Raw genomic sequence first — 22,025 nt, 5'->3', positions numbered from 1 at the left:
TACCGATGTGCCGATAGTATACGCGCCATGATCAGTGTGTGTGTGTGTGTGTGTGTGTGTGTGTGTGTCAGTGTGTGTGTGTGTGTGTGTGTGTGTGTGTGTGTGTGTGTGTGCGCGCGCGCGCGTGCGGGCGGGTGTGTGTGTGCGTGTGTGCGCGCGCTGTGCGCGCGTGTGCGTGCGTGTGTGTCACTGTGTGCGTGTCCGTGCGCGTGCTCGTTATCTTCGAGTTGTTTGAGTGACAGGGCCCGGGGCACTGACTGTGTGTGTGGACGTCACCACTTTCAACCCGACTTCCCTATTCTGGGCAAAGTCAAAACAAAACTCTACAGCTGAGCTTGTAAATTGTCTATTTTCGCTGAAGTAGCCTACAAATAGGGCTTAAGATGACACAACAGCTACAAACAAGTAACAACATGATATGATATTATGTTCAATGACAGGTAGCCTAAATCTACAGTCTGCGCCTGTATGTCTGGGTTTTGCAGTAGGTAAGTAGGCCTAGTAGCAATAATAATACATGATTTATGACTTTTTACACGTAAACAAATATATCTATTACAAGTTTTAAGGCCTCCTGCTGACATAATTTACACCCTGCTAATGTCCATGTTTTTCCCAAAACACGTACGTGTCCCATATATTCATGTAGAGCTTAATGTTCTTGTTGTTATATAAGCACAGCTCAGCTTAGCTAAGTAAACACAATTTAAATTACATGTTATACTGTGTACACTATAACGACAAATAATATCATATTTAATATATAATAATTGAATATAGGCCGACTATAATTGTGGAAACTCAGAAACTGTATTTACTTTGAGTATTAAAAACCAGGACATTTATTGTTAATTTATAAATCTATAAATGTAACATAATAATGCAAGCACATAAATCTACTAATGTCACAGCTTTTGAGTAGAACTAAGTTTGATACCATTTTATTGAGTCATGCACTGTGTGAAATAAACTGAATTATTTTTTATTGGTTTGAAATGTGAAACTCATGTGAGGCAACAATGTTTTGACCTTGTGTTGCAATGCAATATCAAGTGAGAGGGGACAGTTCTTAGCCACTGCAAGGCATAATTATATGGCATGGACCTACATGGGCAACTGGTGGCCCCCACCTTCACTTAATGCAGCCCATATTGGAATACTGATATATTATTGATTTCAGCTGTTTCAATTCCAAACAGGCAACCATGACCCGCTTTAATTACTTCATATATGTTAGTAGCTCAATGATATTAAAATGTTTTCTCTTTTTTATTTCCAATGTATTTGTATTTAAGTTCATTGCGACCAAAGGTCGCAGTTTACTATGGAATCGAGCATTTCCCGTCAGTTAGTGTGTCGGGCACCATATATGGTGCCCAGGTCTCGTGACATCATGGGTGCGTTCGGAAATGCGCACCGGGAATGTGGTCAGTTTGTTGAGTGTGATGGGCGGTGACGTCACAGTGTGCCTTATTTACGAACGACCACAGCTGTGACGCATTCACACTGCCGACACCGGACAAGCCCAGCTTCAGGGTAGGGTCGCTCAGTGCGGGCACTCGGCACACCCGGTGCGCAGCGCACTGGATTTTCGAACGACAATGCACCGAGTGCACTGAATAAACGAACGACAAGAGAGCACACCAGTGCGTTCAGGGCGCATTTCCGAACGCACCCCATGTGTCATCATCAGGGATGGAGATGTGGAGACCCTGATGTCATCACTATTGGCCAGCAACTCTACATCTGACCTCAAACCCTTAGATCTCCATATATGGATATATTTCAGAACCTGTTCTGACATTCCATATGTTGATCCTTCCCCATCCATCCTTCCTTTTCGATGTCTCCTTTTTGTCCATTCAAATTTCAAACTCTAGACGGGCCTGCCCCAAAGTTATTAGTGCAGTGCGGCCCTGTACACTCAAGACATGCTCCTTATATGGCCAGTACAGAATTCATTCCATGTTGATCTGACCCCCCATGCCAAAGTGCCAGCGCTCGCCCAGCAGTCTGCCGTCAACGAGGCGGATGTGTGCAATAATAGCAGATCTACAAGCTCAAAACGGTTTGACCTTGTAGATCGGCTATTATTGCTACTTTTGTGTAGGGCATTAATTACTAAATAAGTTATAAAACAGAGACATGAGGTTTTTGCCAACAGTATTATGTTGAAATATATAGTGGCCCTCTCCATCATCAAAGTTGCCCACCCCTGACACATAGACATAAGCCATCACCACTTACATGACCAAATCTACCAAAACAAGATACTACTTGGCCTCACTCCCCAAACCCACCTCACCCCTGCCCACTTTGACAGGCTGGAATGGCTTGGGGTTAATTGACGACAGAGTACAGCATCTTGCAATGGGTCTGGTCCACAAGATTCGCTACACCACCATGATACCCATGTACCTGTCTAAATACTTCCTTAATGTCAACAAAGTTCACACCCACAACACCAGAGGGAGTTCAACAAACCATGTGCAACCCAGATTCAGCACAAATAAGGGACTAACTAAATTCATTTCGCTCCTATGCCACCAAAATGTGGAACGCCCTACCAACAGCCATCAAGACATGCGAATCCCTTGACTCTTTCAAAACCGCTCTCAAAGGGCACCTATACGGATGGCTGCAATTCGAAACTGGCCCCCGTAAAATCTGAATCCACCCCCTTTCCCCCTTAGTGAATATGTTTCTTTTCCCCTTTTATCTCCTTACATGATTTCCTTCCTATTTTTTGGCTATTAAAAAATAGTAAATCTAAAAGCGTACAACTCGCGATGTGAGCTTGTAGATAGTCTATAAAATAAATAAATAAATAAATAGATCACAAATCCTCTCTTATGGTGGTCCCATGGCACAAAATATTTTTAAATGGGGGTCCTTGGCATGAAAATGGTTCAGAACCACAGCTCTATTCATTTATTTGATCTTTTTGGCATCTATGTAAGTAAGTCTTATGGCTAGTTGCAGAAAGTGTGATGTGTACTTGCACCTATTTGTAGGCCTGCTATAAATAGACCCCTGCTGCCAACACATGTGTGGCCGGGATTGACAATTGCAGAGAACTGTTGGACTAATGCACCCAAAGGAACACAGAAAAGATCTCAATGGTAAGTTGGTCAATTTACAGTGTTTTATTCTGTCTGGTGTACATTAACTTCAGGTTAATATCTTCAAGATAAATTGAATGTCTCAGGGTTATGTTATGTGCTTACAGCCCTTCAACAGAAAAATATTTGATCCTATTTATAAGTTCTTCCAATTCAAGTGCTCTTCTTGTTCAAACAGGAACAGTATGGGCTGTGAGCTCTGTCTTTTAGTTCAATAATATTTGTATTAAACAATTATGTATTAACCCATTTACATAGTGTAACTTTATTATTATTATTTAATTATATAGCTTTTATTAAAGTTCCTGTAAGTAATATGTAACTTTTCTTTGTTCCTTCTTAGTGGCTTTTTCATGGATAACACACTTCAACTCAAAACAGGGCACTAAGGAGTTGTATCGTGGTGCATTTCTTTCTTTGGGGGTTCCATTTTTGTGAATTATTTCCACGGACAATGACTTCCAGACGGCCAATGCCCCGTTCTTACTCTGCTAATGGGAGGACAAGCAGCTTCAGTGAAGAGGAGAGCAGCCTTCCCAATGGCCGCACAGAGGCCATTGGGCCTCGCAATACTTATCTCTCCAATGTCAGGCCTGAAAACAGGTAGATTATTTTATTATTTATGAATCTGTACTCCACGTGTAAGTCAGTGTTCATCTCTTCAAAACGTATTAAAAGGTGCCCAATGACAGCTGTTTGACCAGGTGATGGAATGCTTTCAATAATGTAGTGGTAAAATATAGCAAAGCCTCATCATACATACATAGCAGTGTCACCAACGACTTTGTATGGAACAGTATAAATTAAGGTAAATTAGCAAATATGTGTCCTAACGGAGGAATAATTCTTCAATGGATTACAGAACAATTTCTATTATTATTATTATTATTATTATTATTATTATTTATTTTTGAGTGGTGCAAACCACTCCAACAACCAGCTTTGTCTGTATGTACCTGTGTATGTGTGTACCTGTGTACCTGTACGTGGCCCCACGTACATGTGAGCATGGTTGCTATGGTTAGTGTGTGACGTCACTGCACCACTCAGTTCACACGGGTGTGATTTTTACAATACAATCTATTTAGAATGTCCCCAGTAGGTTAAAAATGTCAAACTAGGAAAAGTTTTTTTCAGATTTAGTAATTTATTTCCAGATGATGAAACCACAAACACAACCATACAATAAAAGAGTTATTCAGTTATAATTTGGTGTATAGTGTATAAGTACAACAATCTAGTGTGATCATATCTTTCAAATTCGGAGGCTATCATATGTAAACACAATTTGAAGCTATTTAAGAATGTAAAATAATAAATCACTCCTTATTTGCATCTCACAAGGTTGAATTCCTTGAAAGCATAACAATAACAGACGTAGATAACTGTCAACGTAGGTAACTGATGAGTTCCCTTTATTTGCCTCCTCTCTGAATAGCTATTCACGCTATTCTCACTACAGGCCTAAGAGGTAATCAATACTTTTACAACATTCCTCCACAACTAACATCTTAACAACACCTCCCAGTTGAGCCCATAAATGAAACAGCAAACCTGCACACCTTTTAACCATGACGTAAGCAATGTTGTCAAATGATGAGTTCAGTTTTATTGATGAATATTGACTTCAGTTTTTGATTTCCAGCCTTGCCTTGTTTGATGTCTCGTGTTGTATGTAACTGTGTCACCTGTCCAACACCTGAGGAAAATCTAATTTCAATGTCTCTTCCGACTTTTAATTGAAATTAACATCTTTCCTCCCTTTCCTCTTAATCACAGTTGAATAATCAAGTAATTGGAATGCACTGTAGACTGTACTGAGAAGTTACTCAGATGTTGCAGAGTAATTATTGCTTTGATAGCAGCAACATTCAATTGAAGAACATTCTCTAAACAGTTTTCCCCCTCCAGGAGTACATTATGTACTGTGATGGCACAGCTGACAGAGGACATACAGCCATCCTTTGACAGCACCGTGAAATCAAAGGCAGTGTCAGAAAACTGTAATGTGAAGTTCACCTGTGTTGTGTCAGGTAAGGCTGCATTGAAAACCACACTTTTGTTCCTTGCCATTTGGTCATGTGATGGAATGGTTTCAGATTGTCTCTACACTACAGCATCATGAGGCCACGGTGTCAGACACAGACAGAGACAGGATGTGGTTAATTTCATGTCACAACAGAAGACAGAAGCCCATTGTTTTAAGTGTCAGTTGATAATGGTGGATATAATTTATAAGGTTTGAATGGAATCATACAGTTCTTGTTGTCCTTGTTGTGAGATGCATTGCAAATGTAGGCTAATGTAACAGTGCACACTAGATTGGTATCAACAGCAGTTTTGGGATCCGACCTGGAGCAGATATAACTCTGTGTCACCAGGTGGGTGGAAACAAGAACAGAAACCAAGAGCGCCTGTGTTCTTCCAAATTCATTCCCCTTGGCCAGAGGCGTCATAATTTGTTTTATTTGGTAAAATCGTTTCCTTTGGTATTTATAATCATTTAGTAATCATGTTTCCGAGTGGAATAGTATGAGAGTGGCGACACTAGCGTTGACTCCCATTGTAACAATGGAATGCGGAAGTGCTCATTCTTTCTCAATAGGATAGTTCCAATGTTTGGAACTATAGCCCATAGTCACCCGCTTTGCGGTGAGATCAAAGCGTGTCGCCACTCTCTTACTATTCCACTCGGGCCTAGACCAGCTCACACTAGTCAGTTTGGAATGATAACAAGGCTTTCCTCCATGTGGAAAATCCTGGTGACACAATGTTGGTGAAAACAGCCCACTGAAGCAGGTTTTACAAGATGTTATACCGGTACTTACAAATTCAAGTAGGACAGTCATACAGACAGTAATGATGCAACAGCCCGAAACATCTTCAATCCAAATCGTTATAGATTTCTTCTTTTAAATAGTCATCCATTTTTGCCAATGGATACCAATGTGAAAAATATAACCGATTAAAATGTAATATAACAATTCCTTGTGCTGTAGTGTACAGTATGTAGATTATCAGCCAGTACTATTAGCCTGGCAGCGTTGGCTGATATGCCAGCCCATGTTTGGATAAGCTTGGGCAACGAGGAATGTCCGTTGATAATTTGATTATTACATAACATAGCCTTATTTATTCACAAAGACAAGGTGAAAATAGCATTTCATCATCACTTTCATTGAATAATATATGAACCACTTAAACCCTATACTTCATTGACCAGGGTCCGGCAGGACAGGTGTCTATACTTACTCCCCTCCTTTCTTCCCTAGTCTACACCAATTAGTTTTGAGGAAAAATAGCCAATTTTCACCTATTTGTGAGTTGTGACAGACTGACAGACACCTATTATGTCATTCCCAGAATAGGGACACTAGGGTTCATGTGATTGAGGACCTGCCCCGGCCCCCGCCAAATGAAATGGTAGTCCTGCTGGGATTCCCAGACACTGTGGGGAGGGACTTGGTTGAAAACACAGGTACTGCTGGCTTCCAAGTTCCAGCCTTGCCATTCCGCAGATATCCTGGTCATAGGTCTCTATTCTCATCCATGTTGAACATGCTGAATTGAGTGACGTCGCTCACAATGCCAATTCAGGCCCTTTAGCTGTGCTGATTAGTCCGCTCCCGTATAACCCCCGATGGAAGACACGGCTTGCACTGTCCAATCAGTGCAAGCATATCACCCTCCTTTCATTACTCCGCTGTCCCAGGGCAAATAAAGGCTGGATTTGTGATAAATCACTCTACACCAGGCAATAGTGGGTTTAGTAGTGTTCTAGTAATGCTTTACATGTACTCTACAGGTTATCCAGCTCCAGATCTGAAGTGGTATAAAGATGATACGGAGATGGACCGGTACTGTGGGCTCCCAAAATATGAGATTCGCCGCAATGGAAAGACTCACATCCTTCATATTTACAAGTATGAGTATGAGTATTGAGAAAATGAGAAATGAGAGTATGAGAAAAAAGTAGTTAAACTATATATGCTAATAGTTTTGATTGATATGTTAACATTTTATCTATCATTATGTATTTGTGAATATGATATTTTCTCTTTTCAGCTGTACGTTGGATGACGCGGCAATCTATCAGGCCTCCGCCAACAACAGCAAGGGCATTGTCTCCTGCTCAGGAGTCTTGGAGGTTGGCACCATGAGTGAATACAAGATCCATCAGAGGTTCTTTGCTAAGCTGAAGCAGAAAGCAGAAAACAAGAAGAGGGAGTTGGAGGAGAGTAAGAAGAAGGGCGAGGAGAATGTTCAGCAAGTGCAGGGCCTGCGGAAGAGACCGATCCCATCACAGGAGGAGCCTGCTGCTCCAGTACCTAACGGGCTCAGCACTGGAGGTGAGGAGGCAGCAGCACCTGTAACGTCCACAGACAATGATGTAGACAAGATGGACAAAGAAACATTGGCCAAAAAGAAGATAAAGATTGTGAATGGTGTAGATGCAGGACTTAGCAGCAGCAGTAGCAGCAGCAGTAATAACAGAATTAATATGATGGGAAATGGAGGTGAAAACTCATATGATGGAGGGATAGGCTTGGCGCATTTTCTTGCAGAGACTATTCATTCTCAAACACCTGATGAGAAAAATACTTTATCACATGTGGAGAAACCTAAAGAGATGGATACATCTGAGGAGAAAAAGACATTATCTCATGTGGAGAAACCTCCAGAGAAGGATACGTCTCTGGAGAAAAATACATTATCTCATGTGGAGAAACCTCCAGAGAAGGATACGTCTCTGGAGAAAAAGACATTATCTCATGTGGAGAAACCTCCAGAGAAGGATACATCTGAGGAGAAAAAGACATTGTCTCATGTGGAGAAACCTACAGAGAAGTATACTTCTATTGTAGATGCCAGTAACAAAGAAGAAAGAGAGCAAGAGAGAAACGGTCCAGAGAGGGATGCAAAGGCAAGAGAAAATTCACTAGCAGACATGCATGAAGGAGGAGAGAAGGAATTGGAGATTGAGAGAGAGAATAACAACGAAAGGCTGTCGGAGGCATCACAAAGCAATGTCCTAGATGTTAAAAAGGATGGTAAGCCTCATAAGGATCATCACATCCAGGCCTCCATCTCCTCTGTGCTCCACTCAGTCAAAGATTTCTTCTTTGGTAAGAATAAGAAGGACATTCATGATCATAAGAAATACGAGGAGAGAGAGGTTGATCAGCCGTTCTCTCCGGTTCAATCGCAAATACTTCAACCAGAAACCCCACCACAACCAGAGCGCAAACTAGAACTTCCAAAACATATTACACAAGACGTGCCCATGGAGCTGAGTCAGGCACAGGAGATTTCAAACACTGTGGTTACGGAACAACAAGTGTCGCTCTTAACGCCACATGTGGCACGTATTTTATACGCAGACTTCACTCCAACTCATCAAGAACTACAAGAGAGCACACAACAGGGGACAGAGGATGCTAAGGAGGCAATGGAACCAATGGATGTGTCTGTGGAGGTGGACAGGCCAGGTCCGGTCAAAGCAGTAGCCATGCCAGGTGCTCCAGCCATCAAAGAGGTGAGTTGTGCCTTGTTGACTGACAAACATGGAGACCATGTTTTGAGCAGGAGTTATTTATAGGCTGCACATTTGTGTGACAACAAGACGTGAAATGAGCTTCCTCAGGCCTTCAGCCCAAACGGTGCATTGCAAACTATGTATGAACTGCACTTTCTAGTTGTACATACAGTGTGTATGGTAGATTATGAACAAAACAATTACAGAAACATTCAACTACAGAACAGTGGCAGTGAGGGGGTGAATGAGTCAGCCTGAATGGACATGTGAGTGTGCAACCTAAGTGCGTCACTCGAGACATTCCCCCTCTCCCACTCACACAAACACAGACACGCACAACATAGCAAGGGCAAATAAGGAACCAGCGACAGGGCACAAGTTGGAAGTTATGCATCTAAGCACAAACTATTTATATGGATGGATTAATGGATGGATGGATTGATGGACCCTACAGTCCCTATTCAGTGTCGAACATTTGGCGAAAATAGCCAATCTACCAGAGCTTGTAGATCAGCTATTTTCTGCAAATATTTTGGTGAGGGAAAAATGGAGTGGGACTAGTATAGGCACCTGGAAGACCCTGGCCAATACGTACAGTATATAGGGTTTAATAGATACTACAGTACTATCATAGAGGCATAGAGGTTGCCAAGTCTGCTTATTACAAGTGACCTGGGATTGTTTTCCTGTAAAGACACTTGTAAACACTGTAAATATTAGAAGTTGAGTTGTTTTATTGTATTTACTTTTTTACTTTGAATAACCATTATTGTTATTGCACCAGTGGGTGGGTATGTGTAAATATAGTCTAAACTACATCTACTACACAATATTATTTAATGAAGCAATCTTTAAAGTTGATTGTGGTGCAGTATCTCATGTTTCAGGTAGTTGTGAAGCTTGAATGTCAGAGGTGATTCTGACATTACAAACTGAGCCAATTATGCAGAGAGTGGGTTGTACGGCCGGTGAGTTGGTCGAGTCTGAAGCGGGTCTCGGCATGAATCAAGGACCTCTTCACATTGGCCAAATTCTTTGCTGACCCCCACATCTTAAAATAAACCTCTTTCTCATCTGAAGTGGAGGGAGGAAGGATTTCTATTTGCAGAGTGCTAGTTTGTGCCTTGTACCTAGTAGTATATTATCAATAGTTCAACTCTAAAGCCGTTGGATTGTCTTTTAAGCTTGAAACTCTGTTGTTTCCAATAAGCTACTGTGTGCAATATATTATAAGTGAGGTTTAAGGATTATTTCATGTTTTATGTGTAAGGAATGACTATCATAATGCTGTGATCATTTAGCCCTTACTGTACATGCATAGTAATGAAAGCTGTTGGTTAAATTGTTGAATTATTATATTAGACATTTTATTTAGGATTCAATCTGTGACACTTTTTCTTCTTCTTCTTTAAATCAGGGACAATGCATATTAATCAACACATCAGTTTTCATATCCATGTAAATGTGCCAGAGTTAGCCAGAAGCTCATTTTCATCTGTAGTCCCTGCAGGCTGAGTGTAGTCTCCAATGTTAATGTTATGAGTGAACATCAACATTATGACGGAAATGTCTGTATGACCAAACATTGTTTGGGTATTAAAAAGCCCTTATAGCAGACTCCGAGAGGCTGGGCTGCTCCTTTGGACCAACCTACTAGCCATTATTGAGATCCAGATCCGTCTCACTGGTGGGGCTAAAATGGGATGTGGGTTTAAGGTTATCAATAGGATAGAATAGAATTAGAATATGAGATGTCTTGCACGCAAAGACAATTTGGCCTGAAGGTGGCAAAAGAGAAAAGGTCAAGGGTTCCTTCTCTGGGGAGCATGAATGTGCACAGCAAGTTTCATGGCAAACCAGCCTTACATTTTGAGTTAACTTATTTGGTCTCTGCAGTCTATGAAATGTGTCACATCTCTTATTGTCACTGTCACATCACAGATTTACAAAGTTAAAGAGTGGGTGAAATTAGTTTTTGTGGTGGACAGGGTACAGTAATTGTTTATAAAGGGTTAGGTGTACATTTCAAACCTCTAAAGTTGTTGAATGGCAATCATTTTCTTGAACCACATGAACCTCCCTATGCTGGGCATGTTGTCATAATAGAGTATTATTCAGCAACATTTGCCAGAAATAGTCAAACATTCTGTGAAAATAGCACAGCTACATTGTCTATTTTCCCTATTTAAACTATTAAAAAAGGTATAATAGGCTTTAGGTGGTTAACTAAATAATGTCTAGTTTGTGGATTAGAGGAACATTGAGTAAAATTAGCTTCTCCACACTCTCTCCACTCTGTTCACACACTGGTTTGCACCTGCTGCCAAGCACCGGTTTTCTACATAATGTGGAACTGTGACTTCCCCCATACAGTATGTTGATATTATCATAATATACTTTATGGCTGTGTTGTTGGAGGAACTTGGATCATTCACCTGAAGAGCGTTTGCTCACAAGAGGGACTTCCGTTAAAATAAGTGCTAGCTGTCTCTCTTTTATTTTTTAGTTATTTTAGACGGAATGTGACTCCAGTTCCCTTCCATTGAAAGCAGTGACCTCTGTTTAATTGCTGGTTTCTCTTGTCCAATCATATTGTAATGACATCACAGAGGGCTTAAATTTGTGTTACCCTTACCCATAATATTTAGTGACAAGAGCAATAAAAACAGGCTGCATTGTCTGTGTTAACTTTGATTAATAGTATGATTTATCAATGATGAGGTTACAGGGAAATACGTATTTCTGTATTGTAGAGATTGAATTATATTTTCTTAGCCAAGGAATATCTCCATTGATGTCTTGTTGACAACTTAAAGTTAAAATTAAACTGGTTATTTATTATACATCGTATAACATGTGCACCATAAATAACTTGGCGAGTGAATAAGTAACCCATGTGGAATGACATAATGGTCCCTTTCCATGGAGCTCATTCAGTCACTAGCCAGTGCACTTTGCACACTTTGAAACACCACACCTGTTTCAAGCATGTGGGAATTTCCCTTTCCCCTGCTGTTTCCACCCAACAGGTGAATGCATACTTTAAACCTCCCACCAGTTTAGTCACTCCAAAGGGGATTTACCCATTCAATATGCTTTAACACCAGCAAAGAATAGTGTGCTCCTATGAGCACAGATCTCTGCCATGGGTTGCCTACCCCCTGGGCTGTGTTGCAATCTGTTATAGCACCACCATGAGGCCGATTTGAAAAAGGAGGAAAAAAGGGGGGAAAAAAAGAGTGTGAGAGTTTTTAGTTAGCCAAGGGGGTTCTCAAACTTTTTTATGCCATGATCCCATTTTATGGGGGACATTTTTGGCGACCCCACATTTTATTTATAGAGCAATTGGAAATAAAGGATATCTTAAAATGAAAACATACATTGTTGAAATATTTATTTGAAAATTCAGTTAAAGCAGTGACTCTTGCTGATTTGTAGCCTAGTTGTAGGCCTATCTATCTTATCAATTAATGAATGAATATTTTAGCGCAACAGAAAAAGACTCGGTCGCTATACTCACTCCTCACGTCACGTGAGCTATAGTTGTCTTGGCACAGGCTACTGTGGCTACTTGATTCCATTTCCAGCTCAGAGTAATGAAGCGCTACAACATCAATTAAAGCATCTAAAGTGTTTCTGCACACCTTTGTAAACTGAAGCACAAGAACCACCAGAGTTTCATAATCCAGATCTTAAGATAAATTATTTCTCCATTGTGGCCGGTCAGCTGTAGGCTGGAATGTCACGTGCGGTATTGAATGCAGTTTGTTGACTAAAATGTTAATTCGGGGGCTTAGCCTATTTTCTTTGCTGGCACTGTGGCACATACACCCAATTACATGTAGCCTACACATGCAGGGACCTCTCAAGCGCCAATTTACCAGTGTTCATTTTACTCTGTGAGGTTACAAATGGAACCAAATGGACATGTAAGCGTCATTTGTTTCCATTTTTCATTCTCTGAGTAACAAAAAGGCTTGTGTTGTGTGTGCGTGCTGTTGGAGTTGGTTAAAATCAAGGTGTCAAGTGGCCGTGATGTCCACTTCACGTTGGTCGTCTTGTGCAAAACAGGCCACTCCGGAAAACTTTGGAAGCCAATCGTAGTCAATCGGAATGGAATAAGTTTATTTATTTTACATTGTGCTATTATAGCCTATAGGCCAATTTGATAACTTTGAGGCAGAGGTTCTCCCTTGGCCTACCAGGAGTCTGCTTACAAAGTTTCACATCGATTTGTCCAGCAGTGCCTGAGATTAGCTGTTTACAGATGGACAGACACGGACAGATATAGTAGTGAAAATATAATCTGCCCTGCCCTTGGCCTACCAGCCTGGGTGGGGATATGAAACGTGTTAATTAGTTTGGGTTGAATTTGAAATGTTTCCCTCACAGTTCAATTAACACTGAGGCACAATTACTTTATTGTGTTCTGACAACAAGTTGATGTGTTATAACATATTTCCCCACATTTTCAATCATTGCTACTATTCTTAGGTTTCATCTTTATGTTGAAAATTACTACTAATACATTTTACACACCTCAAGGTTAGCCATGCCAAATGGAAACATTTGTAGTGTTTGTCTGCAATAGGCTCTGCATCAGGCCTGCCTGTCAAATTAAAATGATAAAAATCACACCTGTGTGAAGTGAGGGGCACGCTTATCATCGCACATCATCCATTCATCGTCAATAGGAATTACATTTTTGTGTAGGACAAAAACAGCCGATTAGCTCGTCTAAATATGACGTAAATGCTCCATTCATTGTCAAAGGGAAATTAATCTTTGTGTAGCACAAAAATAGCCGATTTGCTCGTCCACATGGCGTAATTCCATTCATTGTCAATGGGAATTTAATGTTTGTGTAAGACGAAAATCGACATATAGTTGAATATATAGGAGGGTCTAGTGCACCTCAAAAACAGACTTTGCAACCAAGACCGCTGGCGTAGTGGTCCAGGCACCTAGGATACAATGTAGTCTGACAGTGCGTTGCGGGTTCGAGTTCCGATCCCGACTGCCTTTGCTGTATCAATAATAGAAGGCATAAAGAAGCCCAAAAATAAATCATATTATTTATTTATTTTTGCATGCAGAGCAGAATCTGTAGTGAGTTTATGGTATGTTTCATTGAGTTCATTATTAAACAATGATTATGATGCACAGGTATGAATGTGATCTAAAATATTTGTTTAATTCCTTTTAGGTTGCACAAGACTCCCAGAACATCATCCAAGTTGTTCCTGCACCGGAACCAATACCAACGGTCCTTATGGATTCACCAGGGCCTGATCACAAAGCCACAGCAGAGGAAGCAATGAATCCGGGTCTTCCTAGTTCTATTATCTCGCCCAAAGAAAATCTGACTGAAACTTTGCACAAGAAGAAGATTCACATCAACGATCTTGGCGGTGACCTGGAGACACAAGTAAATCAGTATCCAAGTCCTGTGCAGAAACAAGAGAATGACGAAGTGAAATCAAAGGTACAGCCATGTCCAAATATAAATAGTACCGGGTTTGATGAATGGAGAATGGCTTCTCTCAAAGAGACATGTGATTCTAAGTTACCAATTAAGGTGCCAGTTATTCTGATAATGGATGAGAACACCACAACACCTGACAGTGTTAACAATGACAATATCAAAGCTGAAATGGATGGTGGCCAACTTGCTCAGGGAATGAATGCAGAATTCCTTGCCACTGTATCCCCAGAAAGGTTAGAGTATGATGGCCTAAAAACACTAAAAACGTGCACTCCTGTAGTAGTTGACAACATAGACAACCATGATCTCAATGCAGAAAATAATTCTACGTCAGCATTGGAAGGAAATGATGAAGGATGTGCATTGAAAGAAGTGTTCACTTCTGCTTTTGAGAATGATTTAGACGTTAACAGTCTAAAAATACCAGACCAGGCACTTTCAGAAGTTGAGAGCAGTGAAGGGAATAGCTACAGTTCACAAGAAAATGATCTGCAGACCCTTACTATTGACAGAGGGTTTGAAACAGAGAAAGACAGATTGACTCCGATAAAAGCAGAGGACTTGGGCGAATCGAGCGAATCAGAGACACAATGCAAGGGAGGCAACGTTGATAGATCTGAAGAACCCACTATGGTGACAAATCAAGATGGCAGGGAGAGAGACTTGGATGTGCCGACTATTCCAGAAATAAAAGTGTTCACTTCTGCAATTGCAGACATCCCTGATATTAAAGTAATAGCACCAGAGGTAAGGGTTAATGATCAAATAATATTCCCGCAAATTGAAATAATGGAGACTGACCCTGAGGTCATAGAGTCTGTGCTGCCACTAACCAACCAATCAGATTCAGAGCTTCTCATTTCTCAAAGAAATGACGCAACTGCTATGCAAGACCTAAGAGTCTCAAAACATAACATGGACATTTCTCCAATGACTGAAGGCATTAGAACCACACAGAAAAGTCTACCAAATGAAGACAAGCTCCCACACATAAAGAAAAGAAAAGAAAAGAAAGTAGACAACAAAATAGAGATACATAACGGAGAGCAGCCAAATACACACCCCGGTGAGCAGGTCCTTCAGAGGGGCTATTCAACACTTCCTATTATAAATGTTTCCTTTGCTGATGACAGCAACTTTGGGGATAATATTAATGTACCCATAAATCCTCCTGTCTTAGATACCCCAAAGATAGATGAAGTTCCCAAAATGCCATTGTTTGTGATCCCACCGATCTCTATCACTTGTAATGATAGCCCACCAGGAGTCAAACTGCCCACTCAAATTGAATATACGCAAACACAAGATCCTTATGGGATACTGCAAGGAGTAGGACATGATCTTGAAACTACCCTTGAGTCTGATGAAACTCACAGGAAGGAAAAACACAGAGAAGCAATAACAGAGAATATAATAGAGAACAGCCCCTCTGTGGGAACTAGAGTTAAAATGTCAACAGCGGCAACCCCAGATGTCTTCACACTGGTTAAAACAACAAAAACTACAGTTGTCAATGAAACTGGAATGGATAAACCCATCAATGAGTCCAGAACATATCCTGATACAACTGCTGAGGAGCTCCACAGAGATAAACCCTCTGTTGACCGACTGGGCTTTAAAAACCCCACACCTCCATCGCTGAGTCCAGCCAGTCTCCGCAGATTTCTGTTCAAAACTGCTCCAGGATCAGACACTCAGGCTGCAATGTCTGTCCCTGCCATCACCGTGGGTGACTCCCAGGGTGACAATACTGGCGAGGAACTCAGTGGGGGATCGACACCGACCTCCCTCTCCTGTGAGAGCAGCCCCCGGCTGAAACGGAGGGACAGTCTGTCGGTCATCCGCTCTGCCACGCCGGAGGAGTTGGCCTCTGGGGCGCGACGCAAAATCTTCATCCCCAAATCGAAAAGCGAGGAGGGAGAGGGCATAGCTATTGGCGTAGGTGCCCTGGACTCCCAAGGCAAGAAAGAAGCCCCGTACATGTCACCTGGCCAGGCTCGCAGAGCAGCATTACTCCAGGCCCCCACAGGCACCCTGGAATCCCAGGGCATGAAAGAAGCCCCATACATGTCACCTAGCCAGGCTCGACGGGCAGCATTACTGCAGGCCCCCACAGGCACCCTGGAATCCCAAGGAATAAAAGAAGCCCCATACATGTCACCTGGCCAGGCTCGCAGAGCAGCATTACTGCAGGCCCCCACAGGCACCCAGGAATCCCAAGGAATAAAAGAGGCCCCATATATGTCACCTGGCCAGGCTCGCAGAGCAGCATCACTTCAGGCCCCTGTGGGCTCCCTGGAATCCCAAAGCAAGAAGGAAGCCCCGTACATGTCACCCAGCCAGGCTCGCAGGGCAGCGTTACTACAGGCGCCCATGGTACAACATACCCCACCAATGGAGAAGCGCTCCCCTTTGCTGAGCCGCCGAAAGGCTACTCTGGAGGTGCCCACGGTTGTGGAAGAGGCTCCAAAGGAGGAGCCAGAAGAGAAGCAGAAGCTGGACCCATTCAAAGGTAAAGTGCTCATATGGTCTGAATTCCATCTGTTGTGGTTGTGTAACTCTCTATAGTTTCACAGATTTCCCATTGACTTTGTCTTGACCTGTAGGTGAGTTTTTTCTCTTTTTTTTCTGTCAATATTTATAGGCATGTACACGCAGGGGTGGAAAGTAATACAATACTGTCATTGAACAGTTTTTTCATGTGCTTTCAGGATTTAACTGTTATCACATGTAAAACTAAGTAATTGTCTCTCAAAAGTAGTCTTCCAAAGAGCTACGTTAGAACTTTTCCTTGTAGTTTTCAACTCAAGCGAAGTAATAATACTTCTACTTGAAGAAACAGTACTCTTACCGCCCCTGCTGGTCAGTGTATTGCAGCTTGAGGAACTGGAAATATTAGAAAGTCTCCACTCTCTAGTGCAGTATATATTTACCTTGTGATTTCTGATGGCCCCCTCTCTGTCACAAACCACCAGCTCCTCAGGTCATTCGCAAGATCAGGGGGGAGCCCTTCCCAGATGCCTCTGGACACCTGAAACTCTGGTGCCAGTTCTTCAACGTGCTGAGTGACTGCACAATTAAATGGTACAGAGATGAAGAGGAAATACTAGAGGTCAAACGAAGGTAAATCCCTGGCCAAGAAAATAACTCCATGTGTCTATAATCACACCCACTACCAAAGCAAAGCCCCACGATCACTCTAATGTAAGCCACCTCTATAATTGCCAGCAAAATGCTCTATGCAGAAGCTGCACCAATGCTATGAATGTGAGAATTCCTCATAATCTACAGAGGATGAACACATTTTAGGTAGGCCACTGAGTGCATCCTATAACAGTGTCACAGTCCCCTTTTCGCTGAAGAGCTCTCGAGATCATGTAACTATGAACCCCACAGCTGTGACATATAGAGGTAATGTCCTGGCCAGACACAGACCATGTAAGCTGAGACACACAACCTCCAGAGGGCATTAAAGGTCTATATATGTGCTATTGGCTGCTGTGTCAGCAGAAAACTCCCTCCCTTAATCACGGATATACCATTTGTCCCACACTGCCCTCTTGTGGGTGCACAATCTTGAGAGCAGGTGCATTTCCAATGAGCTCATCCAGACCCATGTGTTTCTCCCTGTTATTTTTCCCCCTACCAGTGGAGGAGATGAAAGCCAAGTCGCACTGGCTATTGTCCAAGCATCCAGCCTAGACTGTGGGGTGTATGGTTGCACCATCACTAACGAATATGGGACTGACACCACTGACTTCCTACTCAGCGTTGACAGTAAATGAGGCCTACTGCAAATGTGATTGATAGATCTGATATTAAGTGACTTCCCCCCCGTACTGACTCTGCATTTCATATTTTACAGTTATGTCTGAGATCCTGCTAAAAGACGATTTGGAAGGTAAATCTCCTGCCTGGTGGGATTTAGCTGTTAACAGCATGAGACACTTATTTCCTAGAATGTTATTTAAAATACACAACAAAAAGTGTACAACCCTTGAATCTGGACATTGGAATAAAATGAAATGTTATTGATAAATGTAAATTTCTCTTCTTTGCAGTTGGAGAGGAGATAGAAATGATCCCTATGCTATTTGCTAAAGGCCTTGCAGACACTGGCTCCTGGGGTGAAAGGTTCTTTGGCCGCATCATGACCGAGGTGACACAAATTGGGGAGGGATGTGCTCACAAGGCCAGCAAGGTAAAGGTCATTTATGGCCTGGATCCTATATTTGAGTCTGGAAGCACCTGTATCATCAAAATTAAAAACCCAATTGCGTATGGGACCAATGAGGGGAACAGCCTGACAGAGAGAAACCAAGAAATTACTAAGCAAGTAAGTGTTTGATTGCACCGTGCACGTCTACAGAACACACTGAGCATTGAGTGATAGATACAACACACTACTGTCACGCTTGCATAAAGATATTTGCACACCAAACTATTAAGCAAATTGTTTCTGTGATGTAATAAATGTTATTGACCTCTTGGTGACCTTAGTGTTTTTTTTGTTTTTTAGATCTGAGATTTAGACAATTTTTTACCAAATTAAATTTGGAGGAAATGTAAGGAGGAAGGTCACCAAGAATGGCTTTATAAATGAAAATATACCAATGATGCAGCCTGCGAGATGTCGATTAGAACCAACCAACTGCAGCATACAACGAACAATGATGTGTATTTAATATATTGTAATTACATTTTGTGACATGATTTGTTTTTCCAGGAGTGCAAAGTTCAAAACATGATTCGGGAATACTGTAAAATATTTGCTGCTGAAGCTAGAGTGCCTGAGAACTTTGGCTGTGCACTAGAGTAAGTAACATTGAATGCTTAAAGTAAAGTTGCAGAATGCAAGAAAGCATGTAAAAAGGAGCATCTTGTGCTTATCGACCTTTTCTTCTGTGTGCCTACAGAGTAATTCCTAAGTACCTGATGTATCGTCCAGCAAACTCTGTACCATATGCCACCGTGGAGAGTGAACTAAACGATGTATTCCTGAAGTACTGTTTAATGGATGCTAAAGGCAGGCTGGTCACCAGAACCATCTCTGAGGTGGAGCAGAAATGCTGCACTTTCCAACACTGGCTCCATCAATGGACCCATGGCAACTTACTGGTCACTCAGCTGGAGGGTAATACTACTAATACTGCTGCTACTATACAACACATTTAACTCTGAAAATGGAAAATATAAATGTAAAATACCTATACTGTATTTTCTGATAGCAATCACTGCTACGGAGTGTTTGTTTTTTCACCAGTGGTACAGTGGTCTCTCTACATTTTCAGTTCAGGATACGAATTTAATCCAATCAGGAGAGGAAACGCCCCCCCATCACTTCAAATTTGCCTTGTTTATCCTGTTACCTGTTTGAGTTCTCTCTCCTTATTGGATAAAATTGGCATCCTGACCTGAACATTTATTTTCTGTTTACTAAAGAGATGGAGAGACTGTGTGAGTGACATCCCCTGTTATTTGAACAAACTATTAATTGTAACAATTACAATCTGGATTATCTATTATCTTATTTATTTATTTATACATTTCTGCATTTGTTTTGTCCCACAGGTGTTGGAGGAAAGCTTACTAATATTAGAGTTGTGACCAAATCAAAAGGGTTTGTATTTAATTCAATCCATGTGTGTGTGTGTGTGTGTGTGTGTGTGTGTGTGTGTGTGTGTGTGTGTGTGTGTGTGTGTGTGTGTGTGTGTGTGTGTGCGACCCATGCGTGCGTGCGTGCGTGCGTGCGTGCGTGCGTGCGTGCGTGCGTGCGTGCGTGCATGTGTGTGAATTCAATTCAAAATGAGTGCTTAATCACAGTCCCATTAAATAGCGGCTTCTGTTTTTCCAGTTACCAAGGTCTTACGGAGGATGGCTCCCCGAAAGTAATTGAACAATTCCTGGCCCACCATCAATGTAACTACTACTGTGGGCTTCTTGGCCTGCGGCCCCTGAAGACCATGGACAGTCTACAGCAGCCACCCAAGGCAAAGGGCTCCAGAAGCCCCATGCTTAATCGCAAGCTGGGCACAGGCTCCAGCAGCCCCCTGCTGCAACGGAAGGGAACCAGTCCACAGATGTCCAGGAAGGCAGGTTCTAGTCCAAAGGTGGTCAGAAAGGCTCAGCAGACAGAGGACAACAAATCGGAAACCAAAGCCACAAATGACAACACCCTTGGTGTTGTCCAAATAAGGTAGAAAAGGAAGGACTTGTCATTTTCACGCTTCTAGCGTTTCACTGTGACGTTTCTACTTTTTTCTTTTCGGTAACACTTGCACTTGATGTGTAAGTTGGTGAATTACGTAAACAAATGACAGGAAAACTACAAGTTCTTTGTGAACAAGAGAAAATAAGAATGAAAGAGAAGGGATTGCACGTTGACCCCACCACGTGTGTGGGTTATGTAACCTTACTGTGAAATGTCTCAGTTGTTATTACTGCAAGTGGCAACTAACCGGTTTATACTGTATGAGCATGGTTTAAGCCTAGCTCAGACCAAAGATTCACGGTGAGACAAAATACTCGAGATGAAACCGCAGAGGTCTCTGAAGTACTCCTCGGAAAGCACAGAGGCCAGAGATCACATTCACTGCTACTTCTGACTTTAGTAGAGAAGTCAGAATTTTTTTTCCCTGATTTTAAGTGATGGTGTGTGCGATGGATAAAAAAAATGTCCATCATCTCATCCGCAGAAGCGCTCCAGCATAATGTATCTATTACTAAAAGCTGCAAGGATCGAGTGCCTCGTCTGCTATGTACATCTGTGATGTATGTACAGTAGGCCTATGTGTCATGGGCATTGTTGTCATTTCTAGACATGTGATGTTTAGTTGTAGAACAGGTTATGCAATATTGCTCCATGTTCCTAAAACTACAGTAAAGTTGTGCTATGGATTTACTACACCTCTTTAACAAGGATTTTTGTGTGCATTGTTGCCACAAAAGGTTTAGTTTATTAAAATAATTTGTACATGTTGATTTTTAGAAAAACGCAGTTCCATCTGTTAAATACCCTTATTTTAGTTAATTGTGGGCTGCATGTGAATGTAAGTGAGAAAGTATGAGGGGCGTACATGAATAAATCTTTGAAGGCACATGCTCATTGCCATTCAAATTTACAAGCCAGTTCACAGAAATAAGGAGCGCTTCTTAATGAGTTCCACACATTTAATTAGCTATAGTTAAAACCTGACCCATGGACCATGGGATAAACACATACTTAGGAAAAATTGCTGAAATTGTAGGTTGGGGATTTTCAGAAGCCTGTTGACCACTCCTTTGTTGAAATGTGTCATTTTCAGTGCCAGTGTTGTCATTTGGTTAGTTGCTATCAACAATTTTCTTCTTGGGAGATTAGTAATTCCCCTGATTCCATATATTTGCTTGTGTAAATAAATGGGACTTAAACCATTCAAATCCTGTTTTTTTTTGTAAGCAGTTCTACATAAAAAAGCTCACATTATCTTTCTTGATGAATTCCAACAGGAGGAAATTTCAATTTTGTGATTTCCAATTAGCCAACATTTGAGTGAGTGCCTGAGGGAGTGAGTGAGTGACTGAATAAGATAAATAAATGTGTGGGTTTACAATGTGCACTCTCACTCTTTGGTATGTTATGTGTCAGCTGATTTTCTAAAATAAAAGTATTAACATTTGCATTTATGAATGATCTGCATATTAATTATGAGTGTTTTTCCTATTCTTTTTTTATTATTATTAATGGAAAAGTATAATCACGTTTATTAGTTATATTCAATATGAATTCATACTTAATCTGCATTAGAATACAAATCAATTTACTCAAATTCTTCATTCCTCAATGTGGATATCTGAATACAGTATTTCCTGCGATATTGCGTTGGATGTATGTACAATATGG

The 22,025-nt window shown here is 41.4% G+C and overlaps 1 protein-coding gene across 2 annotated transcripts; it reads left to right on the top strand.

Annotated features, from left to right (window-relative positions):
- The first annotated feature begins 3,035 nt into the window (after positions 1-3,035).
- alpk3a (alpha-kinase 3a) lies at positions 3,036-21,810 on the top strand. 2 transcript variants are annotated; one of them, XM_079501064.1, is made up of 15 exons: positions 3,036-3,122; positions 3,466-3,725; positions 4,561-4,593; positions 5,034-5,155; positions 6,928-7,045; positions 7,188-8,658; positions 13,865-16,655; positions 17,119-17,266; positions 17,793-17,920; positions 18,009-18,044; positions 18,205-18,479; positions 18,870-18,958; positions 19,060-19,277; positions 19,715-19,763; positions 19,998-21,810. In XM_079501064.1, the coding sequence occupies exons 2-15, from the start codon at positions 3,577-3,579 to the stop codon at positions 20,341-20,343; spliced, it is 5,973 nt and encodes a 1,990-aa protein (XP_079357190.1). In that variant the 5' UTR covers positions 3,036-3,122; positions 3,466-3,576; the 3' UTR covers positions 20,344-21,810. The 2 variants fall into 2 exon arrangements, with proteins under 2 accessions (XP_079357190.1, XP_079357191.1); XM_079501065.1 differs by lacking the exon at positions 4,561-4,593 and having other exon boundaries at positions 19,998-21,809.
- The last annotated feature ends 215 nt before the right edge of the window (positions 21,811-22,025 follow it).

This window comes from Electrona antarctica, assembly GCF_951216825.1.
Source record: "Electrona antarctica genome assembly, chromosome: 5".
Lineage (NCBI taxonomy): Eukaryota > Metazoa > Chordata > Actinopteri > Myctophiformes > Myctophidae > Electrona > Electrona antarctica.
The sequence above is the reverse complement of the archived record's forward strand: the minus strand, read 5'-3'. Positions and strand labels throughout refer to the sequence as shown.

Excerpts from the sequence above, each read along its gene's own strand:
- alpk3a (XM_079501064.1), top strand. The coding sequence starts at position 3,577 with ATGACTTCCAGACGGCCAATGCCCCGTTCTTACTCTGCTAATGGGAGG. Across the intron at positions 8,659-13,864 it reads GTGCTCCAGCCATCAAAGAG|GTTGCACAAGACTCCCAGAA; the intron begins GTGAGTTGTGCC and ends AATTCCTTTTAG. Across the intron at positions 18,480-18,869 it reads ACCAAGAAATTACTAAGCAA|GAGTGCAAAGTTCAAAACAT; the intron begins GTAAGTGTTTGA and ends TTGTTTTTCCAG.